A 25,888-nucleotide genomic window follows, 5' to 3' on the forward strand; every position below is an offset into this window, starting at 1 on the left:
CCCATTCCACAAGGAAAGTGGGCTCTTCTTGGGCAGCTGCCCGAGGGGGTCTCGGCTTTACAGCTTTGCCGACCGGCTACTTGGTCGGGTTCAAACACATTTGCAAAGTTCTACAAGTTTGATACCCTGGCTGAGGAGGACCTTGTGTTTGCTCATTCGGTGCTGCAGAGTCATCCGCACTCTCCCGCCCATTTGGGAGCTTTGGTATAATCCCCATGGTCCTTACGGAGTTCCCAGCATCCACTAGGACGTTAGAGAAAATAAGAATTTACTCACCGGTAATTCTATTTCTCGTAGTCCGTAGTGGATGCTGGGCGCCCGTCCCAAGTGCGGACTTTCTGCAATACGTGTATATAGTTATTGCTTAAATAAGGGTTATTGTTCTGAGCCATCCGTTGAGTGAGGCTCAGTTGTTGTTCATACTGTTAACTGGGTAAGGTTATCACGAGTTGTACGGTGTGATTGGTGTGGCTGGTATGAGTCTTACCCTGGATTCAAAATATCCTTTCCTTGTAATGTCAGCTCTTCCGGGCACAGTTTCCCTAACTGAGGTCTGGAGGAGGGGCATAGAGGGAGGAGCCAGTGCACACCAGATAGTACCTAATCTTTTCTTTAGAGTGCCCAGTCTCCTGCGGAGCCCGTCTATTCCCCATGGTCCTTACGGAGTTCCCAGCATCCACTACGGACTACGAGAAATAGAATTACCGGTGAGTAAATTCTTATTTTTTCACTGCTCTGCTCTTGCAGCCTCCGCTGTGGCTGGTGTCCCTCCGGCGGCGGGTGAGTGAAATCAGGCGCTGGCTCGTGAGCCAATCAAAGCTTGCAGTCCGGCAGCCAATCAAGAGCCGCTGCTGCTGGTCCGCAAGCTCTGATTGGCTGACGAACCGGCGCCTGATATGAAATAGAAGGCTGCCTTCGGTGTCCGGCCCGCAAGCTCTACAGTAATGTACTAGCAAGTCATTAAGGCAGTGGTAACCAAATGCGGTACACAAGGCACCTGAGGGCAGCTGTATTAAGCCTGGAAAAGTGATGAAGTGGAAGGTGATAACGCACCAGCTACTCAGCTCCTAACTATCAAGTTACAGGCTGGGTTTGAAAAATGACTGCTAGGAGCTGATTGGCTGGTGCGTTATCACCTTCCACTTTATCACTTCTCCAGGCTTAATACATCTGCCTCCTGGTTTTAAGTATATCCATGCTTAGGCACAGGTGAATTAATTAGTACCTTAGTCACTTTGATTATACCATCTGTGCGCAAGCAAGGATATCCGTAAAACCTGGACTGTTGGGGAGCATTGAGTAGCGTGTTTGGGAACCACTGCACTAAGGTAATAGGCAGGTCTGTTGCGGACAGTGGTCAGAACACAGCACATATGCCCTGTGGGTGGAGAACCCGGCTGCATCCACCCGCAGTTGCCTATGTATTATAGGGATACAGTCATTAGGTCGACAGTCATTAGGTCGACCACTATTGGTCGACAGGGTTGCTAGGTCGACATGGTCTATAGGTCGACATGAAAAAGGTAGACATGAGTTTTTCACAATTTTTTTAATTTTTTCAACTTTTTCATACTTTATGATCCACGTGGACTACAGTTGGGAATGGTAACCTTGCCCGAAACATTGCGGTGCACTAATTGGGGTTCTCGGTCACTCTGAGGAGAATACGACATAAAAAAATTGAAAAAAAAACTCATGTTGACCTTTTTTCATGTCGATCTGTCACATGTCGACCTAGTAACCCTATCGACCTACTGCATGTCGCAGTCGACCTAATGAACTGTTGACCTAAGTGTGGACCATACCCGTATTATACTCCTTCCCTGATGGGCGCACTGCTACATACATTACAGCGGGAAGCTCTGCAGCTGCCTGCCCATGTGCTCCGCCCGCTCCTGGCTACCGCCATGTCTCTTGGACATGGCGAGATATGATGACATCTCTCCCAGCCCATTCCCACAGTGTCCTGCGATGTGATGCAGCGGCGTTCGGGCGGGTAGCAGGACTGGTGAGTCAGGACTCAGGACAGGAGAGTGAGCTCAGGCAGGTCAGCCACTAACTGAACACATAGGTGTCTACTCTATTCATGAAGCAGTGAAAATTGTGGACAAGTGAGACAGTGGAGAAGTTGCCCATGGCAACCAATCAGCTGCTACGTATAATTTTTATAGAATGCACTTTTTAAATGTTACCTCAACACTGATTGGAGGGATTTTGGTTTTTTTGGAGGGGGGGGAGTAATAATGGACATTACTGTGTGGTGTAATGTGAATAACTGACATTACTGTGCGGTGTAATGTGAATTGGTATTATTCGGTGACCACACCCTTTCCCCATGAAGCCACGCCCCTATATATATTTGATGTGCGCCTTTGGTGTGCACTGTCCCTTTTTGAATATTGGAGGGGAGGACTAGTTCTCTTTCTAGCACAAGGCGCCAAAATGTCTAGTTGCAGCTCTGGTAATAGGAGACTCTCATACAGGCTCGGACTGGCTCATAGGGGTACAGGGGAAACCACCGGTGGGCCCCACTGCCTGGGGGCCCACCCTCTCACTTATACATTATGAATATATTACATTATACTGCACAGGACTATGGTGTATTTTCTACAGTGCATTGCAGTTATTATTCTGGAACATTATCATGCATGCACTAGCAGTATTTACTATATTTATTATTTATCAAGGGGCCCAGACCATGCACTAATGGTTTGCCAAGCCTCTAAGAATGGGCCCCTACCACTGCAATTCCCCAGTGGGCCCTTCATGTCCCAGTCTGACACTGCTCTCATACAATCTATAAAATTCCTTCATTTAACACCACCAGGTACAGCTCAGGGAATAAAAAAATGAATCCTTGATCATGTACTACCGTTTTTCAATTCATAAAAAAAATCACTACATGACGATAGGGCAATCTGTCTGTCCGCCAGAATTAGATATTTCACAAGTGCCCATGACGTCTTGGTGAGCTGGAGTTGATTATACCCTGGTCTCCACAGTGGTCTGTTGCTCCATCCTCTTGGTACTGTAAGAAACTTTCTATCAACGCGTTTCGACCTCTTAAAAGGTCTTTTCAAGGTATGGAGGAGCTGTGCTGGCTGATGGTATTTATACTGGAAATAGCCCCCTAGACCGGAAGTTCAGGCGATCCAACATTTTAACATCAAATCTTAAAAGTATAATTTGCCGTCGTGTGTCTGTATTATTTTTAATATTTTAATCTTTTTAACAATATTAATAAAATGAAGCCTGCACAGATCGTAGTGTTTCGCATAAACTCACCTGAGGCCAGAGGCAGGACTGTTATTTGGGTGGGTTTGCCGTAGGCTTTGCAGCAGATTCTAAATCCGATGCATAGTAACTCCGGGTTTTCTATTTTTTTTTACCTATAAAAAGATCGATAGTGAGCGCCGTGACCATTTTCCGGGCGTTTCTTGGCGTGCAGCTGCGTTCTCATACACATAAAACATGACTCCAGCATTGCAGCTCCCGTGGCCACTCTGTGTGGCCTTGGAGGCACTCAGGGAGTCGATGTTCTTCACATTTGCGTTGCGGTGTGACGGAGTACGCATTTGCTGAGCATGTTGAGATGGCTTCGGTGGGCTTCTCTGTTCACATGTGGGCGGCTGCTACATTTGCATTGCTGAGCAGTACCATCACTGAAAAGGATCGCTGCAACGTTGGCATGGCCTGCTTCTAGATCACGCCCATAGAGCGTAAACTCCACTGGGCCAGCAGGAACTGACGTGAGTGACTGTGATACTCTCTGTACACATTTATTCCCAGTAATCTATATGGCGCACACATATTCCACAGTGCTATATAGGTTACTGGGAATAAATGAATGATAATAAACAAATCCCGGCTGTCTGTGAATAGCTCTGTACTCTCTTTATTCCAGTTATGTGCTGCTCGCGCCCTCGGCGTCCCGTCAAACAGGATTGTGGTCCGCGTAAAGAGAATGGGAGGCGGGTTTGGAGGAAAGGAGTCACGAGGCGCAGTGCTGTCCACGGCCGTGGCTGTTGCAGCATCCAGGTATGTTCTAGAGCTTGGCCGGTATGCTTAAAGCTTAAAGGCCTGATTAAGAGATGGACGCAGAGTTAGGCTTTTCGTCTATTGGTGGTCGCCCATCTGTGACCTTATGCAAATGCCGCTACAGATCCCTACCCTGGGTACATCCGTGTAAGGACTAAGTGGAACATGTACTAAGCAGTGATAAAAGTGGAGAAGTGAGTCAGTGGAGAAGTTGCCAATGGCAACCAATCAGCATTGACGCAACATTTATAATTTGCATACTAGAAAAGTATACAGAGCAGTTGATTGGTTGCCATGGGCAACTTCTCCACTGACTCACTTCTCCACTTTTATCACTGCTTAGTACATATTCCCCTAAGACTCCCAACTGTCAGCATCCGTAGGTGCTGTAATACCGCCGGGTGCGGCTTTAGATGCCACCGTCAGTCACACCATGGCTCCGCATGAAAGATGCAGTTTCTCTGTCCAAGTACAGCCTCCAATGAGAGCTGTTGAGCGTCTGTGTACCCAGTGTGATTTGCAAATCGCTAATAAAAATAATAAAGTAAACCTCGTTCTTATATAAAGTTTGATATAGTATGTCCAGGTACTATGGGGCAGATGTATTAACCTGGAGAAGGTATAAGGAAGTGATAAATCAGTGATAAATGCAAGGTGATAAACGCACCAGCCAATCAGCTCCTAACTGTTAATTTACATATTGGAGCTGATTGGCTGGTGTGTTTGTCACCTTGCACTTATCACTGGTTTATCACTTCCTTATGCCTTCTCCAGATTAATACATCTGCCCCTGTATAGCTGGAGTTATTATAAGTTCTGTGTGCTGAAACCTGTCACTGTTCTGTATAGGAGCGGCCGCCCGGTGCGCTGCATGCTGGACAGAGATGAGGACATGCTAATTACTGGTGGGAGGCACCCGTATCTGGGGCGCTATAAGGTACTTGTGCAAGCTACAGCCAGTCTTAGGGCCTAATGCTGACCTAATCGCGAATTTGCAGAGGTCTTCGATAGGATAGTCGCTGTCCAGACAGTGTAACTTCGCTCCGTACAAGTCTGCGCACGCCGTGCTAAAAGCTTTGCAAACGCCGGTCAGCAGCAAATCCATTCGCAACTCACTCAGCATCGGATGATTTTTCCAGTCTGTACAGTCTGTGCGCAGCCCAGGACTTTCTCATCCAGTGCAAAAGACACAGGCTGATCGGCCCGTAAACCCGCCCTGAAAACGTTTTCAAACGCCTGCGTTTTTCCTGACACTCCCAGAAAACGGCCAGTTCACCCACAAACGTCAGCTTCCTGTCAATCAGCCTGCGTTCGCCTAGCGCTCAAAAAAGACTTAGGATTTTTTTGCAGTTTGGGCTCACGCCTGCACATAACGATCCGTGCGCAGTCGTTCAATAATCGTCCGCTGTACGATTTCCCATAATAGCAAACAGGTCTGAATTAGGCCAATAGTCTGTTACAAAATTGACAATGGCATACTTACTGTTGGCCAGGTGTCAGTGACCAAAGAGAAACCTTTAGCATTACCAACATCATATTGATACATGTAGTTTCCTAATAAATCCCCTTTAACTAGGATAACATGGCCGTTCCTCCTTGTGTCTTCAGCATGAGTATACTGACATAACTAGGATAACATGGCCGTTCCTCCTTGTATCTTCAGCATGATTATACTGATTTAACTAGGATAAATTGGCCGTTACCCTTTTGTGGCCTCAGCATGATTATAATGATATAACTAGGATAACATGGCCGATCCTCCTTGTGTCTTCAGCATGATTATACTGATATAACTAGGATAACATGGCCGTTCCTCCTTGTGTCCTCAGCATGATTATACTGATATAACTAGGATAACATGGCCGTTCCTCCTTGTGGCCTCAGCATGATTATACTGATATAACTAGGATAACATGGCCGTTCCTCCTTGTGGCCTCAGCATGATTATACTGACATAACTAGGATAACATGGCCGTTCCTCCTTGTGTCCTCAGCATGATTATACTGATATAACTAGGATAACATGGCCGTTCCTCCTTGTGTCCTCAGCATGATTATATTGACATAACTAGGATAACATGGCCGTTCCTCCTTGTGGCCTCAGCATGATTATACTGACATAACTAGGATAACATGGCCGTTCCTCCTTGTGTCCTCAGCATGATTATACTGACATAACTAGGATAACATGGCCGTTCCTCCTTGTGTCCTCAGCATGATTATACTGACATAACTAGGATAACATGGCCGTTCCTCCTTGTGGCCTCAGCATGGTTATACTGATATAACTAGGATAACATGGCCGTTCCTCCTTGTGTCTTCAGCATGATTATACTGACATAACTAGGATAACATGGCCGTGTCTCCTTGTGGCCTGAGCATGATTATACTGACATAACTAGGATAACATGGCCGTTCCTTCTTGTGTCCTCAGCATGATTATACTGATATAACTAGGATAACATGGCCGTTCCTCCTTGTGGCCTCAGCATGATTATACTGACATAACTAGGATAACATGGCCGTGTCTCCTTGCGGCCTGAGCATGATTATACTGACATAACTAGGATAACATGGCCGTTCCTTCTTGTGTCCTCAGCATGATTATACTGACATAACTAGGATAACATGGCCGTTCCTTCTTGTGTCCTCAGCATGATCATACTGATATAACTAGGATAACATGGCCGTTCCTCCTTGTGTCCTCAGCATGATTATATTGACATAACTAGGATAACATGGCCGTTCCTCCTTGTGGCCTCAGCATGATTATACTGACATAACTAGGATAACATGGCCGTTCCTCCTTGTGTCCTCAGCATGATTATACTGACATAACTAGGATAACATGGCCGTTCCTCCTTGTGTCCTCAGCATGATTATACTGACATAACTAGGATAACATGGCCGTTCCTCCTTGTGGCCTCAGCATGATTATACTGATATAACTAGGATAACATGGCCGTTCCTCCTTGTGTCCTCAGCATGATTATATTGACATAACTAGGATAACATGGCCGTTCCTCCTTGTGGCCTCAGCATGATTATACTGACATAACTAGGATAACATGGCCGTTCCTCCTTGTGTCCTCAGCATGATTATACTGACATAACTAGGATAACATGGCCGTTCCTCCTTGTGTCCTCAGCATGATTATACTGACATAACTAGGATAACATGGCCGTTCCTCCTTGTGGCCTCAGCATGGTTATATTGATATAACTAGGATAACATGGCCGTTCCTCCTTGTGTCTTCAGCATGATTATACTGACATAACTAGGATAACATGGCCGTGTCTCCTTGTGGCCTGAGCATGATTATACTGACATAACTAGGATAACATGGCCGTTCCTCCTTGTGGCCTCAGCATGATTATACTGACATAACTAGGATAACATGGCCGTGTCTCCTTGTGGCCTCAGCATGATTATACTGACATAACTAGGATAACATGGCTGTTCCTCCTTGTGTCCTCAGCATGATTATACTGATATAACTAGGATAACATGGCCGTTCCTCCTTGTGGCCTCAGCATGATTATACTGACATAACTAGGATAACATGGCCGTTCCTCCTTGTGTCTTCAGCATGGTTATACTGATATAACTAGGATAACATGGCCGTTCCTCCTTGTGGCCTCAGCATGATTATACTGACATAACTAGGATAACATGGCCGTGTCTCCTTGTGGCCTCAGCATGATTATACTGACATAACTAGGATAACATGGCTGTTCCTCCTTGTGTCCTCAGCATGATTATACTGATATAACTAGGATAACATGGCCGTTCCTCCTTGTGGCCTCAGCATGATTATACTGACATAACTAGGATAACATGGCCGTTCCTCCTTGTGTCTTCAGCATGGTTACACTGATATAACTAGGATAACATGGCCGTGTCTCCTTGTGTCCTCAGCATGATTATACTGACATAACTAGGATAACATGGCCGTGTCTCCTTGTGTCTTCAGCATGATTATACTGATATAACTAGGATAACATGGCCGTTCCTCCTTGTGGCCTCAGCATGATTATACTGACATAACTAGGATAACATGGCCGTTCCTCCTTGTGTCCTCAGCATTATTATACTGACATAACTAGGATAACATGGCCGTTCCTCCTTGTGTCCTCAGCATGATTATACTGATATTACTAGGATAACATGACCGTTCCTCCTTGTGTCCTCAGCATGATTATACTGACATAATGAGGATAACATGGCCGTTCCTCCTTGTGTCTTCAGCATGATTATACTGACATAACTAGGATAACATGGCCGTGTCTCCTTGTGGCCTCAGCATGATTATACTGACATAACTAGGATAACATGGCCGTTCCTCCTTGTGGCCTCAGCATGATTATACTGACATAACTAGGATAACATGGCCGTGTCTCCTTGTGGCCTCAGCATGATTATACTGACATAACTAGGATAACATGGCCGTGTCTCCTTGTGTCCTCAGCATGACTATACTGACATAACTAGGATAACATGGCCGTTCCTCCTTGTGTCCTCAGCATGATTATACTGACATAACTAGGATAACATGGCTGTGTCTCCTTGTGGCCTGAGCATGATTATACTGACTTAACTAGGATAACATGGCCGTTCCTTCTTGTGTCCTCAGCATGATTATACTGATATAACTAGGATAACATGGCCGTTCCTCCTTGTGGCCTCAGCATGATTATACTGACATAACTAGGATAACATGGCCGTGTCTCCTTGTGGCCTCAGCATGATTATACTGACATAACTAGGATAACATGGCTGTTCCTCCTTGTGTCCTCAGCATGATTATACTGATATAACTAGGATAACATGGCCGTTCCTCCTTGTGTCCTCAGCATGATTATACTGATATAACTAGGATAACATGGCCATTCCTCCTTGTGTCTTCAGCATGATTATACTGACATAACTAGGATAACATGGCCGTTCCTCCTTGTGTCTTCAGCATGATTATACTGATATAACTAGGATAACATGGCCGTTCCTCCTTGTGTCCTCAGCATGATTATACTGATATAACTAGGATAACATGGCCGTTCCTCCTTGTGTCTACAGCATGGTTATACTGATATAACTAGGATAACATGGCCGTTCCTCCTTGTGTCTTCAGCATGATTATACTGACATAACTAGGATAACATGGCCGTTCCTCCTCGTGGCCTCAGCATGATTATAATGATATAACTAGGATAACATGGCCGTTCCTCCTTGTGGCCTCAGCATGATTATATTGACATAACTAGGATAACATGGCCGTTCCTCCTTGTGGCCTCAGCATGATTATACTGACATAACTAGGATAACATGGCCGTTCCTCCTTGTGTCCTCAGCATGATTATACTGACATAACTAGGATAACATGGCCGTTCCTCCTTGTGTCCTCAGCATGATTATACTGACATAACCAGGATAACATGGCCGTTCCTCCTTGTGTCCTCAGCATGATTATACTGACATAACTAGGATAACATGGCCGTTCCTCCTTGTGTCTTCAGCATGATTATACTGACATAACTAGGATAACATGGCCGTGTCTCCTTGTGGCCTGAGCATGATTATACTGACATAACTAGGATAACATTGCCGTGTCTCCTTGTGGCCTCAGCATGATTATACTGACATAACTAGGATAACATGGCTGTTCCTCCTTGTGTCCTCAGCATGATTATACTGATATAACTAGGATAACATGGCCGTTCCTCCTTGTGGCCTCAGCATGATTATACTGACCTAACTAGGATAACATGGCCGTTCCTCCTTGTGTCTTCAGCATGGTTATACTGATATAACTAGGATAACATGGCCGTGTCTCCTTGTGTCCCCAGCATGATTATACTGACATAACTAGGATAACATGGCCGTTCCTCCTTGTGTCCTCAGCATGATTATACTGACATAACTAGGATAACATGGCCGTTCCTCCTTGTGTCCTCAGCATGATTATACTGATATTACTAGGATAACATGGCCGTTCCTCCTTGTATCCTCAGCATGATTATACTGACATAATTAGGATAACATGGCCGTTCCTCCTTGTGTCTTCAGCATGATTATACTGACATAACTAGGATAACATGGCTGTGTCTCCTTGTGGCCTCAGCATGATTATACTGACATAACTAGGATAACATGGCCGTTCCTCCTTGTGGCCTCAGCATGATTATACTGACATAACTAGGATAACATGGCCGTGTCTCCTTGTGGCCTCAGCATGATTATACTGACATAACTAGGATAACATGGCCGTGTCTCCTTGTGTCCTCAGCATGACTATACTGACATAACTAGGATAACATGGCCTTTCCTCCTTGTGTCTTCTGCATGATTATACTGACATAACTAGGATAACATGGCCGTGTCTCCTTGTGTCCTCAGCATGACTATACTGACATAACTAGGATAACATGGCCGTTCCTCCTTGTGTCTTCAGCATGATTATACTGACATAACTAGGATAACATGGCCGTTCCTCCTCGTGGCCTCAGCATGATTATACTGACATAACTAGGATAACATGGCCGTGTCTCCTTATGACCTCAGCATGATTATACTGACATAACTAGGATAACATGGCCTTTCCTCCTTGTGTCTTCAGCATGGTTATACTGATATAACTAGGATAACATGGCTGTTCCTCCTTGTGTCTTCAGCATGATTATACTGACATAACTAGGATAACATGGCCGTTCCTCCTCGTGGCCTCAGCATGATTATACTGACATAACTAGGATAACATGGCCATTCCTCCTTGTGGCCTCAGCATGATTATACTGACATAACTAGGATAACATGGCCGTGTCTCCTTGTGGCCTCAGCATGATTATACTGACATAACTAGGATAACATGGCTGTTCCTCCTTGTGTCCTCAGCATGATTATACTGATATAACTAGGATAACATGGCCGTTCCTCCTTGTGGCCTCAGCATGATTATACTGACATAACTAGGATAACATGGCCGTTCCTCCTTGTGTCTTCAGCATGGTTATACTGATATAACTAGGATAACATGGCCGTGTCTCCTTGTGTCCTCAGCATGATTATACTGACATAACTAGGATAACATGGCCGTGTCTCCTTGTGTCTTCAGCATGATTATACTGATATAACTAGGATAACATGGCCGTTCCTCCTTGTGGCCTCAGCATGATTATACTGACATAACTAGGATAACATGGCCGTTCCTCCTTGTGTCCTCAGCATGATTATACTGACATAACTAGGATAACATGGGCGTTCCTCCTTGTGTCCTCAGCATGATTATACTGATATTATTAGGATAACATGACCGTTCCTCCTTGTGTCCTCAGCATGATTATACTGACATAACTAGGATAACATGGCCGTTCCTCCTTGTGTCTTCAGCATGATTATACTGACATAACTAGGATAACATGGCCGTGTCTCCTTGTGGCCTCAGCATGATTATACTGACATAACTAGGATAACATGGCCGTTCCTCCTTGTGGCCTCAGCATGATTATACTGACATAACTAGGATAACATGGCCGTGTCTCCTTGTGGCCTCAGCATGATTATACTGACATAACTAGGATAACATGGCCGTGTCTCCTTGTGTCCTCAGCATGACTATACTGACATAACTAGGATAACATGGCCTTTCCTCCTTGTGGCCTCAGCATGATCATACTGATATAACTAGGATAACATGGCCGTTCCTCCTTGTGTCTACAGCATGGTTATACTGATATAACTAGGATAACATGGCCGTTCCTCCTTGTGGCCTCAGCATGATTATACTGACATAACTAGGATAACATGGCCGTGTCTCCTTGTGGCCTCAGCATGATTATACTGACATAACTAGGATAACATGGCTGTTCCTCCTTGTGTCCTCAGCATGATTATACTGATATAACTAGGACAACATGGCCGTTCCTCCTTGTGGCCTCAGCATGATTATACTGACATAACTAGGATAACATGACCGTTCCTCCTTGTGTCTTCAGCATGGTTATACTGATATAACTAGGATAACATGGCCGTGTCTCCTTGTGTCCTCAGCATGATTATACTGACATAACTAGGATAACATGGCCGTGTCTCCTTGTGTCTTCAGCATGATTATACTGATATAACTAGGATAACATGACCGTTCCTCCTTGTGGCCTCAGCATGATTATACTGACATAACTAGGATAACATGGCCGTTCCTCCTTGTGTCCTCAGCATGATTATACTGACATAACTAGGATAACATGGCCGTTCCTCCTTGTGTCCTCAGCATGATTATACTGATATTATTAGGATAACATGACCGTTCCTCCTTGTGTCCTCAGCATGATTATACTGACATAATGAGGATAACATGGCCGTTCCTCCTTGTGTCTTCAGCATGATTATACTGACATAACTAGGATAACATGGCCGTGTCTCCTTGTGGCCTCAGCATGATTATACTGACATAACTAGGATAACATGGCCGTTCCTCCTTGTGGCCTCAGCATGATTATACTGACATAACTAGGATAACATGGCCGTGTCTCCTTGTGGCCTCAGCATGATTATACTGACATAACTAGGATAACATGGCCGTTCCTCCTCGTGGCCTCAGCATGATTATACTGACATAACTAGGATAACATGGCCGTTCCTCCTTGTGGCCTCAGCATGATTATACTGATATAACTAGGATAACATGGCCGTGTCTCCTTGTGACCTCAGCATGACTATACTGACATAACTAGGATAACATGGCCTTTCCTCCTTGTGGCCTCAGCATGATCATACTGATATAACTAGGATAACATGGCCGTTCCTCCTTGTGTCTTCAGCATGATTATACTGACATAACTAGGATAACATGGCCGTTCCTCCTTGTGTCTTCAGCATGATTATACTGATATAACTAGGATAACATGGCCGTTCCTCCTTGTGTCCTGAGCATGATTATAATGATATAACTAGGATAACATGGCCGTTCCTCCTTGTGTCCTCAGCATGATTATAATGATATAACTAGGATAACATGGCCGTTCCTCCTTGAGGCCTCAGCATGATTATATTGACATAACTAGGATAACATGGCCGTTCCTCCTTGTGGCCTCAGCATGATTATACTGACATAACTAGGATAACATGGCCGTTCCTCCTTGTGTCCTCAGCATGATTATACTGACATAACTAGGATAACATGGCCGTTCCTCCTTGTGTCCTCAGCATGATTATACTGACATAACTAGGATAACATGGCCGTTCCTCCATGTGTCTTCAGCATGATGATACGGACATAACTAGGATAACATGGCCGTGTCTCCTTGTGGCCTGAGCATGATTATACTGACATAACTAGGATAACATGGCCGTTCCTCCTTGTGGCCTCAGCATGATTATATTGACATAACTAGGATAACATGGCCGTTCCTCCTTGTGGCCTCAGCATGATTATATTGACATAACTAGGATAACATGGCCGTTCCTCCTTGTGGCCTCAGCATGATTATACTGACATTACTAGGATAACATGGCCGTTCCTCCTTGTGTCCTCAGCATGATTATACTGATATTACTAGGATAACATGGCCGTTCCTCCTTGTATCCTCAGCATGATTATACTGACATAATTAGGATAACATGGCCGTTCCTCCTTGTGTCTTCAGCATGATTATACTGACATAACTAGGATAACATGGCTGTGTCTCCTTGTGGCCTCAGCATGATTATACTGACATAACTAGTATAACATGGCCGTTCCTCCTTGTGGCCTCAGCATGATTATACTGACATAACTAGGATAACATGGCCGTGTCTCCTTGTGGCCTCAGCATGATTATACTGACATAACTAGGATAACATGGCCGTGTCTCCTTGTGTCCTCAGCATGACTATACTGACATAACTAGGATAACATGGCCTTTCCTCCTTGTGTCTTCAGCATGATTATACTGACATAACTAGGATAACATGGCCGTGTCTCCTTGTGTCCTCAGCATGACTATACTGACATAACTAGGATAACATGGCCGTTCCTCCTTGTGTCTTCAGCATGATTATACTGACATAACTAGGATAACATGGCCGTTCCTCCTCGTGGCCTCAGCATGATTATACTGACATAACTAGGATAACATGGCCGTGTCTCCTTATGACCTCAGCATGATTATACTGACATAACTAGGATAACATGGCCTTTCCTCCTTGTGTCTTCAGCATGGTTATACTGATATAACTAGGATAACATGGCTGTTCCTCCTTGTGTCTTCAGCATGATTATACTGACATAACTAGGATAACATGGCCGTTCCTCCTCGTGGCCTCAGCATGATTATACTGACATAACTAGGATAACATGGCCGTTCCTCCTTGTGGCCTCAGCATGATTATACTGACATAACTAGGATAACATGGCCGTGTCTCCTTGTGGCCTCAGCATGATTATACTGACATAACTAGGATAACATGGCTGTTCCTCCTTGTGTCCTCAGTATGATTATACTGATATAACTAGGATAACATGGCCGTTCCTCCTTGTGGCCTCAGCATGATTATACTGACATAACTAGGATAACATGGCCGTTCCTCCTTGTGTCTTCAGCATGGTTATACTGATATAACTAGGATAACATGGCCGTGTCTCCTTGTGTCCTCAGCATGATTATACTGACATAACTAGGATAACATGGCCGTGTCTCCTTGTGTCTTCAGCATGATTATACTGATATAACTAGGATAACATGGCCGTTCCTCCTTGTGGCCTCAGCATGATTATACTGACATAACTAGGATAACATGGCCGTTCCTCCTTGTGTCCTCAGCATGATTATACTGACATAACTAGGATAACATGGCCGTTCCTCCTTGTGTCCTCAGCATGATTATACTGATATTATTAGGATAACATGACCGTTCCTCTTTGTGTCCTCAGCATGATTATACTGACATAATGAGGATAACATGGCCGTTCCTCCTTGTGTCTTCAGCATGATTATACTGACATAACTAGGATAACATGGCCGTGTCTCCTTGTGGCCTCAGCATGATTATACTGACATAACTAGGATAACATGGCCGTTCCTCCTTGTGGCCTCAGCATGATTATACTGACATAACTAGGATAACATGGCCGTGTCTCCTTGTGGCCTCAGCATGATTATACTGACATAACTAGGATAACATGGCCGTGTCTCCTTGTGTCCTCAGCATGACTATACTGACATAACTAGGATAACATGGCCTTTCCTCCTTGTGGCCTCAGCATGATCATACTGATATAACTAGGATAACATGGCCGTTCCTCCTTGTGTCTACAGCATGGTTATACTGATATAACTAGGATAACATGGCCGTTCTGCCTTGTGGCCTCAGCATGATTATACTGACATAACTAGGATAACATGGCCGTGTCTCCTTGTGGCCTCAGCATGATTATACTGACATAACTAGGATAACATGGCTGTTCCTCCTTGTGTCCTCAGCATGATTATACTGATATAACTAGGATAACATGGCCGTTCCTCCTTGTGGCCTCAGCATGATTATACTGACATAACTAGGATAACATGGCCGTTCCTCCTTGTGTCTTCAGCATGGTTATACTGATATAACTAGGATAACATGGCCGTGTCTCCTTGTGTCCTCAGCATGATTATACTGACATAACTAGGATAACATGGCCGTGTCTCCTTGTGTCTTCAGCATGATTATACTGATATAACTAGGATAACATGGCAGTTCCTCCTTGTGGCCTCAGCATGATTATACTGACATAACTAGGATAACATGGCCGTTCCTCCTTGTGTCCTCAGCATGATTATACTGACATAACTAGGATAACATGGCCGTTCCTCCTTGTGTCCTCAGCATGATTATACTGATATTATTAGGATAACATGACCGTTCCTCCTTGTGTCCTCAGCATGATTATACTGACATAATGAGGATAACATGGCCGTTCCTCCTTGTGTCTTCAGCATGATTATACTGACATAACTAGGATAACATGGCCGTGTCTCCTTGTGGCCTCAGCATGATTATACTGACATAACTAGGATAACATGGCCGTTCCTCCTTGTGGCCTCAGCATGATTATACTGACATAACTAGGATAACATGGCCGTGTCTCCTTGTGGCCTCAGCATGATTATACTGACATAACTAGGATAACATGGCCGTTCCTCCTCGTGGCCTCAGCATGATTATACTGACATAACTAGGATAACATGGCCGTTCCTCCTTGTGGCCTCAGCATGATTATACTGATATAACTAGGATAACATGGCCGTGTCTCCTTGTGACCTCAGCATGACTATACTGACATAACTAGGATAACATGGCCTTTCCTCCTTGTGGCCTCAGCATGATCATACTGATATAACTAGGATAACATGGCCGTTCCTCCTTGTGTCTTCAGCATGATTATACTGACATAACTAGGATAACATGGCCGTTCCTCCTTGTGTCTTCAGCATGATTATACTGATATAACTAGGATAACATGGCCGTTCCTCCTTGTGTCCTGAGCATGATTATACTGATATAACTAGGATAACATGGCCGTTCCTCCTTGTGGCCTCAGCATGATTATACTGATATAACTAGGATAACATGGCCGTTCCTCCTTGTGTCCTCAGCATGATTATAATGATATAACTAGGATAACATGGCCGTTCCTCCTTGTGGCCTCAGCATGATTATATTGACATAACTAGGATAACATGGCCGTTCCTCCTTGTGGCCTCAGCATGATTATACTGACATAACTAGGATAACATGGCCGTTCCTCCTTGTGTCCTCAGCATGATTATACTGACATAACTAGGATAACATGGCCGTTCCTCCTTGTGTCCTCAGCATGATTATACTGACATAACTAGGATAACATGGCCGTTCCTCCTTGTGTCTTCAGCATGATGATACTGACATAACTAGGATAACATGGCCGTGTCTCCTTGTGGCCTGAGCATGATTATACTGACATAACTAGAATAACATGGCCGTGTCTCCTTGTGGCCTCAGCATGATTATACTGACATAACTAGGATAACATGGCTGTTCCTCCTTGTGTCCTCAGCATGATTATACTGATATAACTAGGATAACATGGCCGTTCCTCCTTGTGGCCTCAGCATGATTATACTGACCTAACTAGGATAACATGGCCGTTCCTCCTTGTGTCTTCAGCATGGTTATACTGATATGACTAGGATAACATGGCCGTGTCTCCTTGTGTCCTCAGCATGATTATACTGACATAACTAGGATAACATGTCCGTTCCTCCTTGTGTCCTCAGCATGATTATACTGACATAACTAGGATAACATGGCCGTTCCTCCTTGTGTCCTCAGCATGATTATACTGATATTACTAGGATAACATGGCCGTTCCTCCTTGTGTCCTCAGCATGATTATACTGACATAATTAGGATAACATGGCCGTTCCTCCTTGTGTCTTCAGCATGATTATACTGACATAACTAGGATAACATGGCCGTTCCTCCTTGTGGCCTCAGCATGATTATACTGACATAACTAGGATAACATGGCCGTGTCTCCTTGTGGCCTCAGCATGATTATACTGACATAACTAGGATAACATGGCCGTGTCTCCTTGTGTCCTCAGCATGACTTTACTGACATAACTAGGATAACATGGCCTTTCCTCCTTGTGGCCTCAGCATGATCATACTGATATAACTAGGATAACATGGCCGTTCCTCCTTGTGTCTTCAGCATGGTTATACTGATATAACTAGGATAACATGGCCGTTCCTCCTTGTGTCTTCAGCTTGATTATACTGACATAACTAGGATAACATGGCCGTTCCTCCTCGTGGCCTCAGCATGATTATACTGACATAACTAGGATAACATGGCCGTGTATCCTTATGACCTCAGCATGACTATACTGACATAACTAGGATAACATGGCCTTTCCTCCTTGTGTCTTCAGCATGGTTATACTGATATAACTAGGATAACATGGCCGTTCCTCCTTGTGTCTTCAGCATGATTATACTGACATAACTAGGATAACATGGCCGTGTCTCCTTGTGGCCTGAGCATGATTATACTGACATAACTAGGATAACATGGCCGTGTCTCCTTGTGGCCTCAGCATGATTATACTGACATAACTAGGATAACATGGCTGTTCCTCCTTGTGTCCTCAGCATGATTATACTGATATAACTAGGATAACATGGCCGTTCCTCCTTGTGGCCTCAGCATGATTATACTGACCTAACTAGGATAACATGGCCGTTCCTCCTTGTGTCCTCAGCATGATTATACTGATATTACTAGGATAACATGGCCGTTCCTCCTTGTGTCCTCAGCATGATTATACTGACATAATTAGGATAACATGGCCGTTCCTCCTTGTGTCTTCAGCATGATTATACTGACATAACTAGGATAACATGGCCGTTCCTCCTTGTGGCCTCAGCATGATTATACTGACATAACTAGGATAACATGGCCGTGTCTCCTTGTGGCCTCAGCATGATTATACTGACATAACTAGGATAACATGGCCGTGTCTCCTTGTGTCCTCAGCATGACTTTACTGACATAACTAGGATAACATGGCCTTTCCTCCTTGTGGCCTCAGCATGATCATACTGATATAACTAGGATAACATGGCCGTTCCTCCTTGTGTCTTCAGCATGGTTATACTGATATAACTAGGATAACATGGCCGTTCCTCCTTGTGTCTTCAGCATGATTATACTGACATAACTAGGATAACATGGCCGTTCCTCCTCGTGGCCTCAGCATGATTATACTGACATAACTAGGATAACATGGCCGTGTCTCCTTATGACCTCAGCATGACTATACTGACATAACTAGGATAACATGGCCTTTCCTCCTTGTGTCTTCAGCATGGTTATACTGATATAACTAGGATAACATGGCCGTTCCTCCTTGTGTCTTCAGCATGATTATACTGACATAACTAGGATAACATGGCCGTGTCTCCTTGTGGCCTCAGCATGACTATACTGACATAACTAGGATAACATAGCCGTTCCTCCTCGTGGCCTCAGCATGATTATACTGACATAACTAGGATAACATGGCCGTTCCTCCTTGTGGCCTCAGCATGATTATACTGATATAACTAGGATAACATGGCCGTGTCTCCTTGTGACCTCAGCATGACTATACTGACATAACCAGGATAACATGGCCGTTCCTCCTTGTGTCTTCAGCATGACTATACTGACATAACTAGGATAACATGGCCGTTCCTCCTTGTGTCCTCAGCATGATCATACTGATATAACTAGGATAACATGGCCGTTCCTCCTTGTGTCTTCAGCATGATTATACTGACATAACTAGGATAACATGGCCGTTCCTCCTTGTGTCCTCAGCATGACTATACTGACATAACTAGGATAACATGGCCGTTCCTCCTTGTGTCCTCAGCATGATTATACTGATATAACTAGGATAACATGGCCGTTCCTCCTTGTGTCCTCAGCATGATTATACTGACATAACTAGGATAACATGGCCGTTCCTCCTTGTGTCCTCAGCATGATCATACTGATATAACTAGGATAACATGGCCGTTCCTCCTTGTGTCTTCAGCATGATTATACTGATATAACTAGGATAACATGGCCGTTCCTCCTTGTGTCCTCAGCATGATCATACTGATATAACTAGGATAACATGGCCGTTCCTCCTTGTGTCTTCAGCATGATTATACTGACATAACTAGGATAACATGGCCGTTCCTCCTCGTGGCCTCAGCATGATTATACTGACATAACTAGGATAACATGGCCGTTCCTCCTCGTGGCCTCAGCATGACTATACTGACATAACTAGGATAACATGGCCGTTCCTCCTTGTGTCCTCAGCATGATCATACTGATATAACTAGGATAACATGGCCGTTCCTCCTTGTGGCCTCAGCATGACTATACTGACATAACTAGGATAACATGGCCGTTCCTCCTTGTGGCCTCAGCATGACTATACTGACATAACTAGGATAACATGGCCGTGTCTCCTTGTGTCCTCAGCATGATTATACTGACATAACTAGGATAACATGGCCGTTCCTCCTTGTGTCCTCAGCATGATTATACTGATATAACTAGGATAACATGGCCGTTCCTCCTTGTGTCCTCAGCATGATTATACTGATATAACTAGGATAACATGGCCATTCCTCCTTGTGACCTCAGCATGATTATAATGATATTACTAGGATAACATGGCTGTTCCTTCTTGTGTCCTCAGCATGATTATACTGATATAACTAGGATAACATGGCCGTTCCTCCTCGTGGCCTCAGCATGATTATACTGACATAACTAGGATAACATGGCCGTTCCTCCTCGTGGCCTCAGCATGACTATACTGACATAACTAGGATAACATGGCCGTTCCTCCTCGTGGCCTCAGCATGATTATACTGATATAACTAGGATAACATGGCCGTTCCTCCTTGTGGCCTCAGCATGACTATACTGACATAACTAGGATAACATGGCCGTTCCTCCTTGTGGCCTCAGCATGACTATACTGACATAACTAGGATAACATGGCCGTTCCTCCTTGTGTCCTCAGCATGATTATACTGATATAACTAGGATAACATGGCCATTCCTCCTTGTGACCTCAGCATGATTATAATGATATTACTAGGATAACATGGCTGTTCCTTCTTGTGTCCTCCGCATGATTATACTGATATAACTAGGATAACATGGCCGTTCCTTCTTGTAGACTCAGCATGACTATACTGACACATTTTATATTTACAGGTAGGATTCAAGAAAACTGGGGAGGTAACTGCATTAGATGTTTCCTATTACGCAAATGCCGGCAACTCCCTGGACCTGTCACATGCGGTAAGCATCGTCACTTCGTCTCTGACTTCCGCGTCAGTCACCTAAACTTCTGTATTAGTATACAGCCTGACACAACAGAATAGGGACTGTAGCAGTAGTGCTGCAAACACTGGGCCTAGTTTATATTTGCACGCGAACGCCGTAGCGTGAGTGACATGCTACGGCGTTTGGGGGGGTGGAACGAGGGCAGCACTCGGTACGATGGTTGCGTTAGTGACCCGGGGCTGTGTTATTCAGACGCACCACTCGGATCTCACAAATACAAACAGGAGGTGTCTGTCTTCTACCTGCCTTTGAATTTTAATTGCACGGAAATGCACAGACGCTTCCGTTCCTTACAAACATGAATCGGTCCACTGAGCTTTTATTTCTCATAACCTCTTAGTGCTTCTTCTGCATTCACTTTTTTCAGGAATGTAGGTAAATTGAAAAACCGTGTCAGTAAATATACTGATCAGCAAGTGTTAGTAAAATATTTTTTTTCAGCCCTAGGCATGAGACAATTGAAACAGATCACTCCATTTATATTCACTTTAATATGTGTAAATTTACCCTAGCGTGAATGAGTGTGCGTGTACATGTGGTAGGGAATATTGGGGGTTATTCAGGTCGCATCTCAAAGTGATGAGACCGCAATCTCCCCGTTGATGGCGCCAGTGCGCACGCACAGGTCTCATCCTGCACGTGTGCAGCCCTGTCAATGCGATTGCATCACATTGGCTGGGAACACCTATGCCTGATTGATAGGTAGAGATGTTCGCAGCGCGGGTGGAGCCGGCGATGGAGCATTTCGGGGGCAGCGCTGGGAAAACGGGGGTGGGTCGGCTGCAATTTCGGGGCAGCTGCACGACGTCACACACAGCCACTCTGATGGACAAAAATGGTGGTGGGCTGCCTGCCTTTGCAGCCAAGCTAAGGAGGCAGGGGTCATCCACAATTCCTGCGGTTAAATTGCGTGTCGCAGCCACTGGGCAAGATGTCCAGCATGCTGGGCGGCCTTGTCCTGCGATGGGCAACACCAAGCGTGCGAAACAGGGATTGCAGATTCTGGTAATTCTGCTTTTTAGCAGAATCTGCAATCCAACCTGAATAACCCCCATAGATTGTAAGGTCCACTGGGGCAGGGACTGATGTGAATGGCCAAATAGTCTCTGTAGAGCGCTGCGGAATATGTGCGTGCTTTATAAATGATTGGTAATAAAGCGCGGTTGAAAGGGGTGTGGCCTGTGTGAAAAGGGCGTGGCTTCACATGCACCCCGCCCCCATTTTCCATAAGTGAGGGAGCATGCCCAGTGCTCTGTGAGCTGCTGGCATGCCCCCAGACCTTCTGTCTCCCGTATCGATAACACTGAGACTGGGCTTTCACTATTGCAGCACTGGAGGGTTCCATGTGTGTATGAACTGGTCAGGTTCTGTACCCTTAAGAATTCTATCCATACCTGAGTATCTGAATGTCAAGTTGACGGTATACCATAAAGTACCAGTGAAGTATTGGGTTTCTGTTCAATACGTCCATGAGCGACTGTATGGTCAGTTTATCTATGCGCTGAATACTTACCAATTAGATGAGATTTACCCCGATGAAGTCTTGGAATATGATGAAACGCGTTGGGTTTTCTACTTTTTGATGTTACCTCCGAGTCTACGATAAGGAGAAGGAGGAGCTTTTAGTGAAATATCTACATTTTTGCTCATTTCTGCAAGTGCACTGTTCGAATTGTTGGACACACTCATTACATCAATTCTGTACAATCATGGACATTGATTCTAAGTTTAGGCTTTTATAAATACATTTTTATGAAGGAGCATGTCATTATATCTTTATGACCTAATTTACTTGTGAAAACTTTGTAAGGGTCTGTTCTTAAAGTTGGGTGTTGATACGACCCTATTGGCGCCACTACTTCTATTGCTATACATATATATGTATATATATATATATATATATATATATATATATATATATGAGAGTAATAGACGTAATGGCCAAACATTTACTACAGTTAAAATTAGTCCTATACATATTACAGTGTAGGAGATCACTAACAGGTTGAGCTCGATTGACAAATTGTCTTTTTTCAACCTCAGAAACTATGTTACAAAGGAGTCTATTTACTAAGCCTTGGATGGAGATAAAGTGGGACATTTACTAAGCAGTGATAAGAGCGGAGAAGTGAGCCAGTGTAGAAGTTGCCCATGGCAACCAATCAGCACTGAAGTAACATCTATAATTTGCATACCATAAAATGATACAGAGCTGCTGATTGGTTGATGGGGCCACTTCTCCACTGGCTCACTTCTCCGCTCTTATCACTGCTTAGTAAATGTCCCCCAAAGTCTCAGTCAATCATCTCCTAACTGTCATTTTTCAAACCCAGCCTATGACATGAAAGTTAGGAGCTGACTGGCTGGGACTTAATCTCCGTCTACTTTATCTCCATCCAAGGCTTAGTAAATAGAGCCCTATGTATGTTACAGCCCCCAGCTTGTTAGAGCAGCTGCCACCACTGGTATCAGTGTCTGCCAACCTCCTCTTAGCTGCAGCAGATCTGACTGAATCTCACGGATTTCTAACCTCCGAATAGGACGCAGATTCACACCCACGGCATACCCACAGTCAATTTATTCCACCTCGACTCTGCCACCTAGTGACACCCATCCAGCTGCACGTGAGAAGTGACCGAGACGGCTATGACTCAGAAACGCTTGTAGGAATGAAGGAGGGGATGCGGCATATGTGCAGTTTCTGCAAAGTCTTCATACATCCCTTTTGTATTTGTGTGCAGGCCCTAACAAGGTCGTATTAATGCCCGAGGGGGCCCATGTGCAACAGGCCGCCCTCTTCTGAGCAACGTATCTTCCCGGCCCCTCCACATCCTGCCAGCAAACAGGTTCCCCCTCCTCCGCAGAGATATTTAGTAAGCTGGCACGTGTGCACAAGATAGCCAACACTCTGCTTTCACTGCGCGGCACCATCTTTTTGATGATGTCACTGGGAAAATGGCGCCATGTAAGAGGGGCGGACTTGGTTGCTGGCACCAAGTAGGTATGTTCTGAGTTCTGGGTGTGTGGTGCGGACTTGTGTGCACTGCGCTCATTGTAAATACACCTATGGGCCCTGAGTCTTTGGTTCTGCTGTTATTTGCTCATGAAGCATCTCCCAGCTGTGGTTTCCATACGCCTCAATGTATTATGGGATGATAGAAGCATCATTGATTATCTCTCCACTTGGCTTATAATTAAAATGCTTCAAATGAAGTTTCTGACTGTGTCCAGGAGGCTTTTATTCAGAGCATTAATAAACTGTATAAAGTGCATACTGTAGTACAGAGGTTCCCAAACTGTGTGGCGTGGTTCCCTGGGGTGCCTCGGGACACTTGCAGGGGTGCCCATGGTTGGTGGTCCAGAACCAATTCAAATTATTCATGGTCAATATAATAGGCAAAACCAGTGCTGGTGGCTGCCAGTCATAAACTATGAGGACAAACAGAAGCAAATCTTGTCCCTCACCACACAAATGACCCTAAGGATGACATATAAACGCGATCTACTTAATGTAATATTTCTTTCTAATTTTCTCATTAAGAAATTTTTGGCCTAGGGGTGCCGTGAAAAAAATTCTGATATTCTAGGGCGCCGTGATTCCAAAAAGTTTGGAAACCACTGCTGTAGTATCATTATTAAATAGACAATTTGGCTGGAGATCCCGTATAAAAGTAGTCTTCCAATTCCAACGCTTTTTCCATTCTGCTAATAAATAACATCTACTTGTCCACAGGTAATGGACAGGACATTATTCAGTATGGATAACACATACAAAATACCCAACATCAGAGGCACCGGATACATGTGTAAGACCAACCTGCCTTCTAATACGGCTTTCCGAGGCTTTGGCGCTCCCCAAGGAATGATGGTGGCTGAAGCTTGGATGAGCGACATCTCCCAAGTGTGTAGACTTCCTCCAGAACAGGTACGCATTACAAACATTCCTTATCCTACGCAGTTATACACCCGCCTGTAGCGCGCTTCACTGACCTGCAGATACTGGTTCTCGGACACGGTCTACCCGATCTTACCAATTTATGGTACTGTAACTGCCCGGGATGTACTGTAAGTGTGCAGGATGTACTGTAACTGCCCGGGATGTACTGTAAGTGCGCAGGATGTACTGTAACTGACCGGGATGTACTGTAAGTGCACAGGATGTACTGTAACTGACCGGGATGTACTGTAAGTGCACAGGATGTACTGTAACTGACCGGGATGTACTGTAAGTGCACAGGATGTACTGTAACTGCTCAGGATGTACTGTAAGTGTGCAGGATGTACTGTAACTGCTCGGGATGTACTGTAAGTGCGCATGATGTACTGTAACTGCTCAGGATGTACTGTAAGTGTGCAGGATGTACTGTAACTGCCCGGGATGTACTGTAAGTGCGCAGGATGTACTGTAACTGACCGGGATGTACTGTAAGTGTGCAGGATGTACTGTAACTGCTCGGGATGTACTGTAAGTGCGCATGATGTACTGTAACTGCTCAGGATGTACTGTAAGTGTGCAGGATGTACTGTAACTGACCGGGATGTACTGTAAGTACCCAGGACGTACTGTAACTGACCGGGATGTACTGTAAGTGTGCAGGATGTACTGTAACTGACCGGGATGTACTGTAAGTGTGCAGGATGTACTGTAACTGACCGGGATGTACTGTAAATGCGCAGGATGTACTGTAATTGTCCGGGATGTACTGTAAGTGTGCAGGATGTACTGTAACTGTCCGGGATGTACTGTAAGTGCGCAGGATGTACTGTAACTGACCGGGATGTACTGTAAGTGTGCAGGATGTACTGTAACTGTCCGGGATGTACTGTAAGTGCGCAGGATGTACTGTAACTGCCCGGGATGTACTGTAAGTGTGCAGGATGTACTGTAACTGCCCGGGATGTACTGTAAGTGTGCAGGATGTACTGTAACTGACCGGGATGTACTGTAAGTG

The 25,888-nt window shown here is 44.7% G+C and overlaps 1 protein-coding gene across 5 annotated transcripts in view; it reads left to right on the top strand.

The window, feature by feature from the left end:
- XDH (xanthine dehydrogenase) overlaps positions 1–25,888 on the top strand; it is a 440,380-nt gene that overhangs the window by 364,367 nt on the left and 50,125 nt on the right. For all 5 annotated transcript variants that reach the window (XM_063918955.1, XM_063918959.1, XM_063918954.1 and 2 more), the window contains 4 exons: positions 3,905–4,038; positions 4,888–4,975; positions 20,805–20,891; positions 24,670–24,861. In XM_063918955.1, the coding sequence (XP_063775025.1) occupies positions 3,905–4,038; positions 4,888–4,975; positions 20,805–20,891; positions 24,670–24,861 (501 nt within the window). The remainder of the gene's footprint in view (positions 1–3,904; positions 4,039–4,887; positions 4,976–20,804; positions 20,892–24,669; positions 24,862–25,888) is intronic.

The sequence above is a fragment of the Pseudophryne corroboree genome, chromosome 4 (genome assembly GCF_028390025.1).
Source record: "Pseudophryne corroboree isolate aPseCor3 chromosome 4, aPseCor3.hap2, whole genome shotgun sequence".
NCBI classification, from domain to species: domain Eukaryota; kingdom Metazoa; phylum Chordata; class Amphibia; order Anura; family Myobatrachidae; genus Pseudophryne; species Pseudophryne corroboree.